The sequence below is a fragment of the Rhynchophorus ferrugineus genome, unplaced genomic scaffold (assembly GCF_030347505.1).
Source record: "Rhynchophorus ferrugineus isolate W39M unplaced genomic scaffold, kcgeb_rfMv2 rfM3, whole genome shotgun sequence".
NCBI lineage: Eukaryota > Metazoa > Arthropoda > Insecta > Coleoptera > Curculionidae > Rhynchophorus > Rhynchophorus ferrugineus.
The window spans coordinates 53,301,834-53,321,546 of record NW_027472582.1 but is presented as its reverse complement, the minus strand read 5'-3'; the positions used below and the strand labels follow the sequence as shown (position 1 = coordinate 53,321,546).

Here is a 19,713-nt window from a genome sequence, read left to right as displayed (position 1 = left end):
TGACGAAATAGTGACATAACAAGATGAAAAATTATAAGTAGATAAGAGAATGGTAGATGTGGGAAGCTAATTGAAACGTTTTTGATCAAAAAATTAAAATAGATTTTGTAAGCGAAAAAAAAACTAATAGAAATAATAAAGAATGAAACTTTAAGTTAATATATAGTAGTATTGTATCATGTAGGTTATTAAAAAAATAATATCCATCTGTTCTTTGTCCATTTTTAACTCGCCTTTGTTATAGTCTTGTTAAATCGTCTACTCTAGTTTTTATATGTATATCATCGCTATTCGGTATAAATCATTCCTATCTTTTTATAAATTCGTTAACCAAAACATAATTCTAGGTATGGGTAAGACTATGTAGTAGACATGTTGGCTATTGAGAAAGATTTTTTGTTATTTTTTAAAATATATTCTACTACCGTAATTATTTTTTTAACTCCGCTTTCAGAGCGCTTTGTAATTATATATTGTTTACTTGTTTAATATCATCTAAACTTATTAATGTTTTAATACTTTTAAGACTGGGGCCTCGCGCACTGTTAAATATAAAGAAGCATAAATAATTTTAATAATAAATCTAAAAATATTTTTGTATTATTTTTTTGTTTGCCTTGTTATCGTAAAATAAATAACAAAAAACGACCGTTTTCATTGTAAAAGTTTTCGTCGCCGTATCCAAGGCGTCAAGGAACGTAAACAAGAAAACATACTCGAGGCGTTATTAAACAAAAGCCGAAGAGGGCGGCACGGAAAAAGTGCGGACGGTTTCAAAGGGGACGGATACGGGTCAGGGGAGCCTTACCACTCGTAAATCTTACCTTAGATGCGCCGCTATCCTTCAGCTTCAAGTCGCCTTCTAATAACAAATGGCGCTTTCTTTCGGGAGGACAGCCCAGCATGGGCCGCGTGAGGTCGAGCTGTGTGAGCGATTTTTCCTTTTTCAGTATGCGCTCGATGTCGTCGTCCTTCGATTCCTGCGAAAAAAGGGCGATGAATGAGTTTAATGGTATTATGCCATTCTGGATCGAAATATTGTTACGGTTTATAAATTTGGGGATATATGGTGTATATAATAAATATACAGAGATATATAGATAAATCTATATGATATATTAGGTCTATAAATTAGTTTTGAAATATTCCTTTAAATTCCTTGTTTTCTTTATTGTTATGTTAATTTAAGCTTTATTGTAAAAAATCGTTACAACGTATTTTGTAATTCATCGATAACTGCTACTTCATTCCCTCTTTCAGGAAATTTACGGATTCATTACAATTGTAGTCAATGGCGATTCCCATTGAAATTGGTTTGGTTTCATCGAGCAATGCCTTGAAATCGTCATCTTTAATTTTTTTTACCTGTCCAAAGCGTTCAAACTAATATTCACCTATTGAAATTGTTGAAGCATGGTTGCCATAAACTCACACAATAATCGACGATCTTAAGCCGCCATTTTCTTCAAAAGTAAAGAAAGTAAAATTTCCCGGGAATGCTATTTCCCACGCTCTGAAAAAATGTGTGTTCATACTTCGACAAAATAATATATACTGAAAAGTGAAGCCTGTCAAGTGGGGCTTCAACATGAAGTTGGTTATAACTGCACCATATATATATATATATATATATATATATATATATATATATATATATATATATATATATATATATATTATACATTCCTTAAAATTAATTTATAGGCCTGATGTAGAAATATGTTATATCTCGCGACTGCTACGGTACTGAATATGTTGCAAAGTCGGAGTGTAAATACCGTAATTTATTCAAAGTTTTCCAATGAAATGGAATTGGAGGTATTCCTTTTAATCCCTGCGTGTTTCATACTTAATTCGGGATTTTGTTATTGTTTAACTTTCTATTTTCATAATCGCCGTCACTCAATAAAAGTAGTAGCTCCATATCATATTTAACCGCCATGTTTAAAAGTTAGTTTTTTTCTGAAATTATTTATTCCCTTGGTAGCACGTTTTACCATTTTATTCCATTTATTTCAAGTAGCTCAAGTTTGTTTTATTTCACTACAGACCTGTTTTCAGTGGCCAAATTCCTTTTATGCGCTCTAATGCAATTTTTTAAATTAATGGATTTTGTTCATCTTAGTTTTTTTTTATCAAATGACCAGATTTTTTAAACTGTATCCAAATGATCATATCTATAATATTAAAATATGATATTAGGTTTGATGTATGTTCACCATATAAAAACTTATCAAACTTTTCGATCTTATCTTTTCTGTTCCCTGTTTTATTGTGAATAGTGGAACCTATTGTTCCTTTCTGTGACTATTATTTCTATCCTTTTTTATTTAGCTACACCTATTTTAAGAAAGGACACGTCTGATGTGATTAAGGCGCTGTAATAAGAGGAATTTAAGATGGGCAATTTTTGGGATGGATGTACCATCATCCATCTCAAATAGATGGGCAAAGGTATGTAGTTGAGCATTATATATAGCAAATCGATAGAAGTAGTAATTTTCGGATTAGCATCATCAGTGAGACGATGAGGACTCTTTTTAAAGAGACAGACTATCTAAATCGGATTTCCGAGGGTTGTGGTAATTTGGCAATTTAGAATGAAACCTTTAAGAGTTTTTGGATGTCCGTGTAACTAGGGAGTAACGAATCTCGGAGAATTAACAACTTAAATTTTTTTCTGGGTCCTGATGAATCTATTTTAAAAGTTGCAGGTGCTACTCTCACTTATTATGTATAAAAGTAGCGTTTCCTTTGTACGCTGGTAGAGTGACGATATCCCCATTTTCCTTAAGACTATTTCTGATATTTCTTTCTGCCCAGGTCGGAAGTAAGTGGATTGTAATTATGGAGGATATTAGTCATTCGTCTGCAGATTTCATTTCGTGCTTCCAGTGAAAAACTGTAAATTGCAGTATATACTTGGCTGATTATCTGCTGAAACTTTTGGAGCAAAATTAAGATATATTGTCCAAAATTATTTCTTTACTAACAATCCTAATTAATATAAATTAACTTGGAATTGCCATCTGTATATTTTATCATTAAACTATAATGAAGTTATTAAATTAATAAACGTTACTTTCAATATCTAGATATCGTTTTTCAATTACTTTTATATTTATATTTTATCATTTAGCAAATACTTTAAAATATATTGCGCAAAATTACATTAAAATTAATTCAATTAGTTTCTCCTAAATTTTATTGAATTCTATGGAATTTATTTTCCAACTGTATTCATTTTTGATAGTTCTTGAAAATTGTAACAATTTCGATTGTGAAATTCGTGTAATATTCATACCTAGAAATCACGCTAGATATTCGTAACAATTAAAATATTCGTAGAATTATCACGGAATTTGTAAAATATTACTTTTTAGTTACGTACAAATACAGATATAATTAATTATACGTTGTAAGTGTAATCAAAACCTTTTTGTATTAATTTTGCGCCTGTTTAGTTACTCTAAAATATGTAACAAAAAAGAACGTTCCGCTTTGAATGTTTTTAGCGCTGTACCCATCACTTGAAACGAGAAATAGACTCCAGACATTTAAATTAAGTTATATCAATCTGTAAATAATACGAATTTTCCATTCTGACATAATGTTTCGTATTTTGTAATAAAATACGAGCGTTACCTTTTATATTCCGTGATTTTACAAAGCTAGTACCTGGCAACTGACGTTTCTTTCGTAAAATATAATAATTTTCGGTATATATTTATAAGTTTCGATGTACGACTATCGTTTGCTGTACACAGTAATAGTAAAAAATGGCTAAAATTTTAATTACATTCTTTTGATTAAAAACATTTCGACGTGGACTAACTCAATTACTAGATGCCTACGTGTATTTTGATCGTTTTCAGGGATCAACCCAGCCATTGATACGGTTTTGAACTTCTACTTCAGTATTTCTAAGCCTTATGCTGGTTAATCGATGCTTAACACATAACAACTATATATTAAAAAGATGCTTTGGATTTCAGCTTCATCTCGCGTCTTGATTGTGTATGGTAGGAAAGCCATTACTTATTATTATATATAACATATTAGGACTATTATTTTTCAATATATTATCAACAAGCAAAGCAATACCTGTGAATCATACTAAAGTTATCCTTTCTCTACTTTTTCAACTGCCTATTTTTAAGAAACCTGTAAGTGTTTCAACATTCCTGTTCTCTTTGTGTTTATATGTGTTCTTTCAGCTCATTTTAATATATTTATGTGAAAGTGGTTATTTATGGAAAGTTTTCGCTTCTCTTTGTATAAATTCTATGTAGAGATGTATTCGATATATTTAAGTGTAATTTTAAATGTCAACAGAAAACAACTACTGAAACTGAAGTGAAGCATTCTTCAACTTTTTATTGTTTGTTTAACTCAATATTTTGCATGATTAAGTTCAAAGTTAAGAGTCCAATGATTAAGTTGTTCAACACTTACAATAGTGCTCTTTTTCCATGAATCGTCACGTGGATGAGTCACAATAACCAAGAATTTGTAGTACAAGAAGACCAAGTATATATATATATATATATATATATATATATATATATATATATATATATATATATACGTTTTTTTATTTTCTTTAAATTTTATTTACTAGTCATTTATAAATATTTCGAATAAACGTATAACGAATGTATAGCTAAAATAAGCAACAATCAATATTAAGTATTTTCAAATGCCCCGGAACGCACAAAAATATCCCAAAAAATAACCTATAAGGATGTATATTGGATCGAATTTTTTTCTTACTCTAGCTCTCAGATTAAGCTAACAAAAACTTAAAGATTTACAACAGTTGGTATTATTGTTGTATTTTCACTACTTGGCTTCACTTTTCAGCATGACTAACTAAAAACTAAATTCAGTGCGTTGAAAATATATGAATTTGTACCGTGTGGCGTCTGAAGGTCATCGAATGCTATATAAAGCTTATGGCAATCATGTACCATCGACTTCAATAAGTGTTTACTGATTTCAATCTTTTAAAAGTGGTGATCGTGGTCACCGAAGACAAAGGGAGTTCTGGACAGCCAAGAAATTTGAAGATGTGGCTTCGAAGGCATTACTCGTTAAACACAAGAAGAGTATGCAGAATTATTGGGAGTAATACCAAGAAACTATTTCCAATAGCTTGAAGAACATGGGAATGATCCAAAACTGGATATTTTGTTGCGTATGAATTAAGCCGAAATACGAGAAAGGTACAAAAATGTTATTATTCAGCATGACAACATTCGACCACATGTTGCAAAACTGGTGAAAGCATTATTGGAAACATAAAAATGGGAAGTTCTACCCTTCCCGCCGTATTCTCTAGATGTTGGTGCTTCTGATTACTACTTGTTCCGGCATATGAGTCGTGACTTATCTGAGCAACGCTTCACTTTTTATAATGATACCAAAAAATGGGTCGATTCGTGGATGTCCTCGAAAGATGCATCGTTCTTTCGAGTTCCTCGGGTTCCATACCCGTGTTGAAGATGTTGGAGAGATGATAGAGTAAAATCGTTAATTATATTTGTAGAACTCTAATAGTCATTTTCAAAAATACCACTTTTATAATATCTGCATTTGTATAGCTTTATGCCAGTGTTTTGGTCTCTCCGACATGTCCGACGAGAAGTTAATTAGTTAGATTAGTCCGGCTAGTTTTTTCTTATTAACAACCCGTAAATTGCCTGAAAGATGAGAAAAAGTAGTGACTGGTGATGGACAGTACTTTGAATAAAATATATTGTACCCATTATTAATAAAAAAACCCTTTAAAACTAAGTTATAGACCAATATATGTTTAATAATGATCATAGGGTGGAAATAATTTTTATTAAAATGTAACAGTGATTAAATAAAGTTACGAAGAAACACTACGAAACATTAACAAACTTCTAATTAATTTTCAGCCTGCTAATCCCTAGATAATTTATCGACTCACCACTATGTCGTAGCTCTCTATCCTAGCGATGATTCCCTTCAATCTTTCCTTGTCCTGTCGATGCTTTAAGCTAGAATTGACGTTATTGACAAAGTCGTCCACCATTTTTATCTGGAAAATAATCTCGTTACAGTCGAACAAAGGAAAATTAGTTGCTAGTTACGTGTCTTAAATTAAGATTGACACGAAACGTGAGCAATAGAACAGGGTGGTTTATATAGAGGAACTTTTCTGATTTAACGAACTATATTTATACGTATTATGAAACTTTTAATGACATTTTAATGAAATGATTTGTTGTGAAATTTTGTCTAATGGCATTATTTCTTTAATCAAATTGACCCAGAGTTATTTTATATGGGGTGTTTCGCAATATATCAAGTCTTATACCAGGTTGTTGAATAAATTTGTAAATTTTTTCAATTATTTTTTATAGAAATCTAGTAAATTAACACTAATAAGCTATTTGTTTGTATCCTAATTTGTTACGGTTTTAAAATTACAAAGTACTTATTCTAGGATACACACTATGAGCTTAACATCTATGTCACTATTTTTAATGTGCAATAAATTTAAATAATAACTAGGTCCCTTTAATCTTCTGACTCAGCCATAATTATTTAATCTTTTATATGGTATTATAGTTTTTGAGTATAGCCCTTGATAACGTTATCGAGAGTTCCTTCTTTCAGGTCCTTATACAGACTGTCATTGCGAGTATACCATGGAGCATCAACCTCGCAGTACCATGCTTTAAAATCTTTCTATAGTATTTCTATTGCTTTGCTGGTAGAATCCCAGAGTTGAACACCATAAGTCAACAATGGTTTCAAGACTTGGTGGTACAGTAAAAGCTTATTATACAGCTGGCAGTGTTGAATAATATTCAATAACCAGTAGATTTTTTTGTACTTCAGCTCGAGTCCTTCACATTTTTTTTTGAAACATAACATGTTGCTTAACATTGTATAACATGTGGCTTGGAGTTTAGCATCAAGGGTCATGCCAAGATATACGGTTGTATTTCTATACGGGGCTATTGGTTGATTTATATATACTGGCTTGTGCTTTATTCTTTTGTTGGTGAAATTTTTGTTTTGTATTTGTGTTTGCTGATATGTACTGATGTATTTTGATTCATTTTGATATACCATTTCCCCCAAGCATTTTATTTTGGTACCTAATTTTGTAAGAATGAAACATTTCTCGTTGTCTATCAACCAAATTTGTTTTTAGTTATAATTAAAAGGGATTTCAATGCATTTATTCCAAAGAACCTCTAATTTTTTGATCCTGTAGTCATTACAGTAATAGTTTTCATTTTTAGAAGTTCAGAAGGTCTGCAAGACATACCACTAGGGCAGACATAACAACTTCCTTTTTGCGTTCACGTAACATATTAGATTGCATTACTGTGAATTTATCATTTTAGCGTTTCGAAAAGAGGAGTGTCAAAATAGCGTCGAATTTTTAGTTCCACTACTGTTGAGTAGATGACAGTTAACGAAGTTATTCAACAGCCTAGTATAGTTTGACTAGCTTTCCGAATAGTGGAAAAAATTATTTCTATTTATGGTAATGTTGGAGCATCAGGTATTAAACCTTTAGCATATTATTTGGTAAAATTTCTTCTTCTTTTAAAATATTGAATTTATTTCCTGTATTACTTTTAAATTATGCGAACATCATTATAACATTTTAATTTGGTCTAAATTAAAAAATCCTGGTCTGACAGGATTTGATATTTTAATACGATTTCATTCAAAATCTTATTGAATAATTCGCTAATTATCAAAAAGAGATTATCATAAATATGAAAATTATAAATTTGATCGAACTCGGATCTCCTGCTGTATTAGTGGAAAATATTTTAAATGGATGAATATAATGAACATGGCCAATACGATTTCCCAGTATTTTAACTTAGAAATTTGCGTAATGCCAATTAATTAATGTAGTTCCAGTGGAAATTTGGTAATCATATTAATAGAATTGATTTTTAAGCATTTAAATATGCAGTGATTTTGAAATAAATACATTTTTGAAATAGCGCTGTTTTCTAACCATTATAAGGGCAGGGGACGAAAATAGTATATAGTGGCCACTAGAATTTTCTTAATCAAATGTTGCCATTTTAGAGATCTTACATAAAGCTGGAACGAACAATTAACACTAATTAAACGAAATTAAAAAAATTTATAAATGAGATCCGAACCTATGAAGCGGTTGCAGGGTTCGCGGTCCAAACAATTATTGACGAAAAGTTAGAGCATCTTCATGTACCAATTCAACAATGTTCTTCTGTCGGAAGTTATTGATATTCAGGTGTAAGTTATAGCGAATTTTAAAACTCTTAAAACTTTAAAATTTCATGCATAAATTAATGCAGATTTTGAATTGAGGTTAAATTTTGCAGAGGAAGGTTTATATCCAGTAGATTAACTTTTAATGTAGACATGCTGAAAGTAAGATATATGGCAGACAGATATGACGCAGTTTTTTTTTGGAATTTTCGTGTCTCCTAGGAAGATATAACAGTTGTAGCTGCTTAATATGACGTCTTTGATCAAGTAATTAAATATAAAAGTACTCTTATATACAATTAAATAATTTTTTTATTGTAAACAAATACATTTTATATTTAAATATAGAGTTGTTTCTTTTTAAAAAATAGAGTTCCTTGTGCACCACCCTGTGTTTTAAAAACGGACCATAGGAGAGCTTTTAAATAAATGTATTGGTATAAAATACCTTTTGACATTTATTTTAAGTCTGAATAACTATCTAAATGTATAATCTGAAATACTAATATATTTAAAATGAATGGCAACAGTAGTTAGCGCTAGTATTTTTGCCGTGATTCCAAACTGTTTTTTATACCTTGACATCAGTAATGACGTTAGTTCATTCTTATTTTGAAAGGACTATATATAATGACATACACGGGATTTTTTAAATTAAAAATAATTTCATTAATACGCTATATTCAGCTTGTTTCCATTTCAACATCGACCCGTCCTTATTGAAAACCCTTGTAGGTTAAATATATTTTTTAGCAATATAAGACTGTAAAATTATGCATTATGGTTAAGGTTATGGCAAATATATTTTACTCACCATCGCTTGTAAGCTTTCCCTTTCGACATCTTCTTCTGTATGTTTGAGAATTGCTTTGAGCAGTAGCCCGTACTTCGTTAACCTCTGCATGGGTTGTACAAGAATATCCATCAGTCTCAGTCTGAAACATTGAACGTAATTGATTTAATCAGCAAAGAAAAACTAATTAAATAATTTTTTCCTTGTGTCCGTTGGACTGAACTTCGGATTGGGTATGTCGGTGATCCGTCTTGAGTAGCGAATTACCAGCGGATTTTAGAAGGAGGAAAAACATAATCATGAATAAAACAAAAAACTTATTAAATATTTATAAGTGGGAATCAGTGTCACAGTATTCGCATGAAATGCTAATTGTAATTGTACAAAGGGATATATTTAAATTGAATTTCCTTTTTTCTCGTAAAATGTTCCTTTGCATTAAAATCGTATTTTACACTAAAACAGTATCAGACAGTAAAATTGGTGTATACAAAATTTTTGTCTTAGTGCTTGTTGTATTTGTTAAATTAAAATACAAATATATGAATTGTCAATGTTATAATGAATATTATAAAAAGAAAAAGTTGTACTATTTGTTATGATTCTGAAATTGAATGTATTATAAAAAGCACGTGAACCAAGTGATTTTGATATATAGTCGATGGATTATAACTTCCCAGCCATTTTCGCTTAAGTCTTGCCAGATTGATAAAGAAGTGTGTAACATAGTCTAGCGTTGTGATGGAAAACGTTTTTCCTGCGAATAATTTCAGAGTTAATTCTAGCAATATTAAAAACCTCTTTAAAATCCCACCGAATACTAAGCATCGCCATCAACATAGTTCAATAACTTTGATGTTTAAGCGAGATTTTCAAAATACCTCTCAGCCTCACCAGGTGTACCAGAAAGTCACGGATTTCTTCGAAAAAAAATTACATTATTGTCAAGAAAATTGGAAAATGAATTTAATAAAAGTATTGGCCATTTGATCTTGCCCATATTTAAGGTAATTTATGGATGCCATTTGTGTATGTGGAAAAACATCACTTTTTATTTTTCCACATACACAAATTATTTTTCTGCACTTAGGGTTTTCAAAATATCCAATCCACGTTTCATCAAGGGTCACTATTTGATGCAGGAATAATTTCCGATCATACCTTTTAAGCAGCATTTTACAGACGGTTTTTCGATTGTCTGTTATTCAATTGATGTGGCACCCATTTTTCCATCTTTCGAATTTTCCCCATTGCTCTTGGTCGCTAATCGTTTCTTGGGCCACACTTAACGCTTCTGCCAATTGTTTTTGAGTTTGGGGTAGGTCTTCATCCAATAACTCTTGCGGTTTAACATCTTCAATTTTTTTGGTCTACCAGAACGTTCCTTGTCTTGCACATTGAAATCACAACTTTTGAATTTCCGAAACCACGCCTCACATGTTTTTAAGGTTAGAGCATGCTCATCGTAAGTTTCTACCAGCAAACGAAGACTTTCAGCGGCTTTTTTTATTTGGTTAATTAAGAAAAATAAAGCGTGCCGCCAATACACATTTTCTGCCACGAAATTTGACATTTTCAAAGACGTATAAATCTATGACGGTGTTATTTTCGCAAAATGTAACTTATATAGCTGTGAAAATTGATGTCCATAGAATAAAATGAGATATGTGTCAAATCATAAAATTGCATACTTAAGGCTAGCGATATCTGCTAGGAAAACCGATAATGGCTTTCCGGTGGACCTGGTATATAAATATCTATTAAATATTATAAATTAACGTGGGGTGTAATTTGAAATACGTTTGCTTGGGGTGTAAATTCTAAGGTTTTGGTAAAAATATTCGTTTACTATAATCCTCGCCACTCGAAGAACGCGCGTTTATTGAAATCATAATTTTAATCCATTTATATGATCCTATATTAGATCCGCGAAGACACCTCTACGTCTTTTTGAGATAAAAAAATAAATAGAAATTTGACAAAAAAGTTTTTAACGCTTAACCCTGCAAGAAATTATACCCTTAAGAGTGCTCTTTAAAATTTAAATAATTATTTTCGAAGATATAGCTGCGTTAGTGACATGGAATCTAAAAATTTTAAACGCGTTTTTCTTTAAATTAATATTTTCAACCGTACATGTTCAATACATGACAATCTCAAGACCTTCAGGTCTTGCTTGATGCCAGGTCAGATTCTGCCGAAATATTGTTAAAAAACTCGCTAGGTTTTTCTAAGAAATAAACGTAGATAGAGGCGAAATAGTACTATAATATAGAGTATCGGAGCAAGCCTATATTTGTTTATTTAATATTTATTTTACTGCTACTTGTTTTACGTACTTTATATATTTACTTTTTATAGCGTTACGGCCCTTACTATAGCGGCCATGTGCAACGACCATCTGTTTTAAACCACCTGAATAGTGAACGAGTGAGATAGGTCTGTTTTCTATTAGAGAACTACTCTTTGTGTCGTTTTGTATCGCCATTGAACAAGTCGACTCGTATTTTCTTGAATACAACAGTTTTTAAAGCAAATTAATAGTTGTAATGTTTTTAAACCTTTTCACATTTTATAAATGACGAAGTTGATAGGATTCTGGGCAGACGCTAAGGCTGTTCTCTTCGAATTCATTCAACTAACCAGAATAAAATTAACTATCAAAAAAAGAAGACAGGTTGACGTTGAATGGACAATCAGTCCGTGGTTACACGAAGACTTTCTTGGTGTAGTTAAGTGAAGGTGCTCAAAGACCATTAGCCATAAATTATTCCAAGTAAGAAATATTCATGTTTTGAAGAAAATTCCGAGTCCGTAGATTCCCGGTTCATGCATTACAGTTTAAGGTGTAAGGCCACCAAAACTGGACTGAAATTGTTGTAAATTGATATAATATTGGAATTTGATAAAAGCTTGCAGTTCAGGTTGAATGTCCACCAAAGGCGTTTGTAGTAACTCAGTTTCCCAACTGATCAATATCGGAATATCGAGTCACCAACATTTAGAAAACCATTCCGTAAAGGGTACCATGAAAATTTGGGTAGAAACAGTGCCATTTTGGAGATCTTCAAATGCAAATAACAACCATGTACATTCCTGTGGTCGTTTCTTTAGGAGCGAGCTGTTATATAATACAGCATTATGGCACTAACTATCGTGGCCATGTGTAACGATCATCTGTTTTAAGACTACCTGAATGGTGAGCGAGTGAGATGAGTGAGTATTTTGGTGTCCTTTCTAATAGGTACAACCTTCGGTGTCATTTTGTACCGCCGTTCAACAAGTCGCCTCTTCTTAAATTATCTATAAAACAGTCTTTAAAGCAAATTAAAGGTTTTTGTGTTTCTGAAGTCTTTCACATTTTATAAATTATGTGTATTTATTTTGCTGAAATTATTTATAAATCTATAATCTTAAAATTTTACATTTGAGCCCTACAAGTCACCTAGTCGAGAGGAGTATCTATTATCTTAAAATCTAATGGAAATAATCTTTAACATTACTTTAATACTAACCTATTACAGTCTTTTTGACTTTCACACCATGTCAAGTAAACTGTAAAGACTTCCCTTTCCAAATTCTCACGACAGTAGTGCTGACATCTGGAAGAAAAAAGCATATGAAATAATCAGCACCATATAAAGCACATAACATGACAAAAAATTGAAGATAAATCATTAAAATAATAATTGAAATAACATTTGGGAGATATTTCACTGCTTACAATTATTTATAACAAACTACGAAAATTCTTTGTGTAACAGCAGTGTATATCACCAAAAATATTTATATGATAAATATTAAGAGCATAGTTAACTTAGCTTTTTGATCCAAATTAATATTCTTTAATTCAACAAAATATTATTAATATGATTTAAATATTTTTTTAAATCAGTGTCAAATAAAAGTATAGACACAAACAGGTTGTTTTTGTAAAAATATTTAAGTTGTTTATATATTTTTGTGATTTTCAATTTGAATATCAAATTAAATTAATAATTATTGTCGTTCCATTTATTAATTATCCTACATTTTGTAAAAAGCTAACGTAAATATAGGTTATGGTTTAAAAAAATGATATAATTTTAATAGAACATTTTTAATTGTTGTCGAAATCTTTTACAGTCGCTAATTTTCAAAGCTTTTAAAGTAATTTCCGCAAGAAAAATACAAAACTAAGCTTTCATGAAATGTATCCTACCTGGACTGTTCGGCGCAGTATTTGTAATAGGGCTGAAAGACGTCGTGGATCTTGGAGAAGCCCTCTAGCATGTTTTCGAGGCAGGCCGGCCTCTTATGTTTCCGCATATCCCGAACCAGCGGAAACAGAGTGTTTCTCCAAAAGATAACGTTTGCTCCAAGTATTTCCGTTATGTTCGAGAAGAGTTTTTCTGTGTCGATCTCCTTTAATAAATTTTTTGATTGCAAATCTCGCAGACATCCCAAAAATAACTGAAACATAAAATAGGATCTCTTTGCGGATATGAAAACGTTTTCCTGTTGATTGTTATTTCAGCTTCTTTTGTGTTCATCTAAGAAAAACGTTAGAATATCCAGCGCATATGTATAGTTAGAAAAAAGTCTTTAAGATCTGTTTTTTGGGCAATAATGATCCGGCAAAGAACACGATGATACAGCTACTATTTAAAATTAATATTTAAAGTTATTTCAACAGATTCAAGCTTTATGTAAGTTCTAGTTTTGGTGATATGGTAAAAGGCTATGGCTAAAGAGAAAATGTTTTTAGAAATTCGTTTATATTTTCAATTCGATAGATTTTTGGAGGTATATTTGCCTATGATTGCTTTTGACGGTTTCTCATAGTGCACATAGAGGGGATAGACAAAATAATATGAACATTTGACATACATACGATAATTAATTATTAACAAGATTTATTAAGTATAATATAAATAAGGTTATTAATAAGATATTCAACCACCACTTGCTTTTAAAACAGTTTCAATTATTTGTGGAATAGATTATAGAATTACATATATAACCTATAGAAAATAGAAAAAGTATATTAAGGTCTGGTGCTCATGTGTTTGGCACTAATATGCTAGTCATATTAAGACTTTGACGTTGAGGGTATTGAGGTAATCCGGCCATTTAGTGTTTAGGTTTGATGATCTTTGCACCACTTCTTTCACAGCAAGCTTCTTTCACAGCAGCCTTTCCATTAATGCTTTATGGAGTTCCCGCTATAATCCTTCTGTCGAAATAATCAAAACATAGTTCAGTTCTACTGTCACTTTTGTCGTGGAAGTTTTATGTTGTCTGGCCATAATTAATTTAAATATTTTACCAGGTTTTATTTACGCTGAAATAACATCAGAAACATCTGAGAGATCACAAATCGGTTGTTTTAAGCGTCCCAGAAAAAGCGTAGAATATACTGAAACATAACTTACAAGTCTTGGCACGTAATCTGAGCAGTATGTACAACCATTATTACGGCATTAATTACAAGGAAGCACGGAAGAACATGCAACAAGATGTACAATAGTGCATGCTGTTTATTATTATATATTTTTTATATATCATTTTATATATCCTCTGTTTTAGATATTGCTTCAGTTAGCTTTTTTTCTGTTTTCAGAAACAGAGTTTAATTTTTTCTCAATCAAAATTAAACCGAACCATATATGATTCTTGATGAGACTTTTTAATTTTAATGTAGAAGATGATTGTTGTATTAAGTAGGAATATGACAAAGCTTGGATTCTAATAATAAATATATTCGAATAAATAAATGGCAATAAAATATAGAAAAATAAAAATGTATAACTAAGTGTAATTATTAATTTCTGAATACAAATATTGTAGATAGTCTAAAAAATGATAAATCGTAAATTCAATATATACTATTATTTAGAGCAAATATAATTTTATTTCCGTTATTTGCTGAATAATGTTTAACTAAAATGTCTATTTTAAACAAAAACGTTTAAATATCTGTTAAAATTACTGTGTTTATCGATGTAAACTCTATTGCATTTAATGTATGTTGCTCAAGTTTTATTTATCTGATGAGTTTTGAAATTAACAGTCGCTATTAAAATAAACGTATTCTATATAGTAATTAAACATTATCATATCATTGAACTACTTAAATATTTAATTTTGTTAATTAATTTTAGAAAAAATAACGTTAAAGTGCATTTCATTATATATGCTTATTTATATTTTTTAAAACTAATATAAATATATAACATGAACTTACGTCTGTAACTACTTTCAAAGTTTTAATATATGCAATTTCAGTCTTGATGAGTTCCCACAAGGCTGTTTGTTGTTGCTGTTGTCTTTCATTTAAATCTGTAACAAAAATATCTTTTTAAGTCAATATTTATTTCACATAGTTCTAGAATAATAGCTATTTTGCAAACAGGCATTTATTATTAGCGTATTATGTGTTAGATATTTTGCACTTCATTACAAAAAATTCTCTTATCATGAAGCTACTGGTTTTTAAAATTATTAAAGAGAAAATTAGGACCAGGAGCTAGTGTTCCTAAACAATTACATAGATCAACAATAACAGTTATAAACAAGTTTGCATATTCGGAGAAATGGAATCGAATATCTTCGAAAGATAGAAGGCAATGCGATATTTTACATACTTTTAAATAATTATTAAATTCCTGTATGAAGAAATATTGTTAATTATATAATATTTGATGGTATAATATAAATATATCATATATTTTTTGGATGGAGGTACGATTAGAAATAATGTAAACTTGCAAAAAAAATGTTCATATTATTATACAATTCCATTTCCACAAAGCGAAAAGGGCATATATTTTGGAATACTGCGGATGGCGTAGTATGTAGTATGATGGTCCTATGTAGGTTTTAACTGGTTGATTGACCAGCGCGTGTAACGTGTAACCCAGCGCTCGACTTTTTCGAATAACATAACTACGAGTAAAAGGAATTGAATAAAGTAAAGTTAAGGCAATCACATATAAACGGTAATTTTGTAAAATAAATATATAGATCAATGGTATACACAAACTAAACATTTAACATTTTTCAATGTAGACACCTCCGTGCTCTGCACAATTTTCCACCGATTTGAAAGCTTCAAACTTCTTCATAAAAAGTTTGAGGATCAGATGTCAACCAATTGCTCACATACTCCTCTACTTTTTAATTATTTTCAAATCTTTTGCATCCAAGTGATTCTTTCAAGGGAGCAAATAAAAAATAATCACAAGGTGACAAGTTAGCGCTATAAGGTGGGTGATCGAGGGTTTTACAGCGCATTTCTTCCAAATTATTCCTTATCAAAACGGCGATGTGATTTTTTAAAGCCCAGTTGATTAGTGATGATGGATTGAACATTTCCGTAGCTGATATTAAAATTAACAGCTGATTAGCCCAATTCTGATAAGATTTCTTCAATCCTTAACAAGCGATTACCTTCAAAAAGCTCTTGAGCAGCACGGACGTTGTCCTTTGTGATATTTGCTCGTGGGCGTCGATCATGACTTTCATTTTCGACAGGTTCTCGCCCGTTCCTGAATTCTCTAACCCACATATACATTCTATTCTGAGACAGTGTAGCATCCCCAAATAGTGCCTTTAAACGAGTGAAAGTTTCCGACAGTTTAACGGCTTCATTGGTTAAAATTTTTTTGATGATGCGTTGTTCAATAGACGAAGGTCCCTCGCGTTCAATCATCGCTGTACTGGGAACAGAACCGAATCCAGATGCTACCCTCACCGGTTTCCTCACTCGTCATAAACCAGAGAGCACCCGCGCATCGATCCTTCCAGATCGGAATTACGTGCTAAGCTAAATAGTAAAATTAGCTTTTATATTTGATTCCCCCTCGTATGTTTTTGTTTACACAGCAAAAATTGTTCCTTTTTAATGCTTCAAACGTATAATTTACAGTCGACAGCAACTGCTAGGAGTTTTCAACACTGCATGTATGAACCAAGATTATGACAAAATATATTTACAGTATATTTATTGTTTTAATTACAGTTTAATTTTTTTCGTGGGCTAACATTAGAACAAAGCAGTAGAACAAAATGAACTCAATAATTTTGTTTTATATCGAAGGGTATACTCAGGCGAACTAATCAAGGAACGATTAAGCAAACCAAGAGGATTATTGGGGTATTATCTTTGCCTTCATTCGTTGCTTAAATAGTTTACTTTGGTAGTATACAAGACGTGTTTAAAAATATTGGTAATTTCTTCTTTTTGAGATTTTTATTGTTGATGTGATTGCCTTCAGAGTAATTCATTAAATATCCCAACCTTCTCCCAATCCTTCAAATACCTGGATAATTAGTGTTTTGGGATAGGCTTGGTTCATTTTAGCGTTTAGTTTACATTCAGAGACAAAAAAATACACTGAACTAGATCCGGCAAATGTGAGCACGGTTTTAGAATTGTTTTGTATATGGCTAAATATGAAATATGAGCAGGTGCAAATTAGCGGCAGTGCATTATCTGCAACTTCTCTAGTTGTGATTGAGCGATAATTCATAAAGAATTCACTCTTGTCTCATTGGAATGTTGTTTCTTATCGGTTTATAGTGGCATGTGCTCGTCATCTTCAACATATTTGCGCTCATTTTAAAATTACTTTAAAATTAAAAAAGTTATACCGTCGCTAAATTTTTGTTTTGCCCATAGAATTTTTACAGAATTGCGAATATTTATATTAATCAAAAAATAATCTATGTGAAATATTTGTTTCTTTATTTATTTTTAATATTCTATAAATAATCCATTACTTTATTTACATTTTTAATATAATATTATATATTTCACTAAAACAAGATGATGGAGTAGATGCTGGAATTAATCTTTATATAAATTCTAGATTTAAGCCAACTTGATAACTCCAAAGGATCAATTCGACGTCAGCACGTGTCAATATTACCGCATCAAATTTGACTTTCGGTTTATGCTTACCGGTTTATAACCTATAACTTATAACCTATAACGATTATTACTAATGCTTTGAAGAATGTGGCACATATTCGGCAACATGGATCATTAGTATCAACACAAATCGAATTTTATAGAAAAAAATTAAAATTTTACATTTGCAAACTGCACTTGGTGATATATTCAATACCATATATAATGATATATATAAAACTCAGTAAGTAAAAATATCCTCGATTAATGATTAAGATAAACGGTGATGAAATAAAAATAAAAATAAAAATTATGCCACTGTAATTCATGTCTTATGATACAGATCAATTGTCCAGATAAGGAATTAGTCTTAAAAGCTCCTATATAGTATAAATGTAAGCATGATATTACCATCTCTTAAAACTCATTTAGTATATTGTTGACTATGATATCCAATTCAGTGATTCATATAATTTATCAATCATATTTACTCATTATAAATAAACAAAAAAGTGTTTTTATTTCTACAGGTATAGAAATCAGTGGGAAAATATTTGATCCTTAATGAAATATTGCTTATTTAGGGAAAACTAGAACTGAAAAATCATCACTATAAATTGCATCTAGTAGCAGCGATTAATTCAAATATATCAGTATATCTAAGGCTTAATGCTTTTCGAGTTTAGTTGTGGTGCCAATATCCCTCATAGCACTGACATTTTTTTCTTGAATCAGATTCCTTGGTTAGAACCGATTGGTCTGTGGTGTGGTTTGGGATTGAGGTTGAATAAGTTTGCAGAACACAGTATGCTTTAAACTATGGCGGAGACTGTTGCAGTTGTTAGTTATCTACCGCGTATTATTGAAGCTTTTCACAATCGGAATGTTTCTGGGTGGGTATTTACATTTCCTATGAATCATGGAAAATTGAGTAGCATGTGAAGTTTCTTAGACAGAAAGAGCTGAACTTGAGTTAAGTTGACTGTTGGAGACTCACTTGGTCCACAGTTGAATTCCATACAGATATATTGTTCTTATCACCATCTAACAAGGGTAGCCTTCCTTTACCTTTTCTCATAGATATATCAAACTTTTGCACTTGTGGGTTGTAATCTCGACGACATAACGACTAACGAATACAATAATTGAAGTATTTTCTCGAATTTTATAAAGAGACTTTACTAAAGAGACTTTTACCATGACATTAGTGAGGTAAGATCGATTTTGCCTAAGCGGATACAGAACCATTTTTCTTTTGACTAGTTATATTTTAACAAATTTTTGCCGCAAGTAGTTTTTCTTCATCAACCCAGATATTGTATACAAGATCCACTTTACGATTTTCGTATTTTCGGCATGCAGAACACATATCATTTTATATCATTTTCATTAAAGCTATTTCTAAGTCGAAAATGTTACGTTGTCTAAGAATAGATATCGGTTTTTTTCTCAATAATAAAATACACGAAAAGCATAAAATAATATGTAACGGAATAGTCATAAAAATGAATATATGAAAAAAAGTTAAGTGACACGTGTGAAGTCGAGACACGTACAAAAATGTAGGCGACGTGTTAGTTTGACTGACGTGCGAATAAGATGAGCTCTACGTATCAAAACGAATGAATATTATAGTTGATTCGAAATAATAGTGAACCACATCATCACGACGTTGAATTTATTGACAATTGCAATGTGTATTTTTCATTTTCATTTAATTCTAGTTAGAAAGAGATACAATGCTGTTTAAGGCGCCCGAGCATGTAAC

General features: G+C 31.0%; 1 protein-coding gene across 4 annotated transcripts in view; it reads right to left on the bottom strand.

Annotated features, from left to right (window-relative positions):
- The window catches only part of LOC143193589 (uncharacterized), a 397,105-nt gene that overhangs the window by 81,417 nt on the left and 295,975 nt on the right, over window positions 1–19,713 (bottom strand). For all 4 annotated transcript variants that reach the window (XM_076399903.1, XM_076399905.1, XM_076399904.1 and 1 more), the window contains 6 exons: window positions 15,279–15,373; window positions 13,254–13,504; window positions 12,568–12,654; window positions 9,074–9,194; window positions 5,957–6,067; window positions 825–980 (listed from right to left, as the gene is read on the bottom strand). In XM_076399903.1, coding sequence (XP_076256018.1) covers window positions 825–980; window positions 5,957–6,067; window positions 9,074–9,194; window positions 12,568–12,654; window positions 13,254–13,504; window positions 15,279–15,373 — 821 coding nt within the window. The remainder of the gene's footprint in view (window positions 1–824; window positions 981–5,956; window positions 6,068–9,073; window positions 9,195–12,567; window positions 12,655–13,253; window positions 13,505–15,278; window positions 15,374–19,713) is intronic.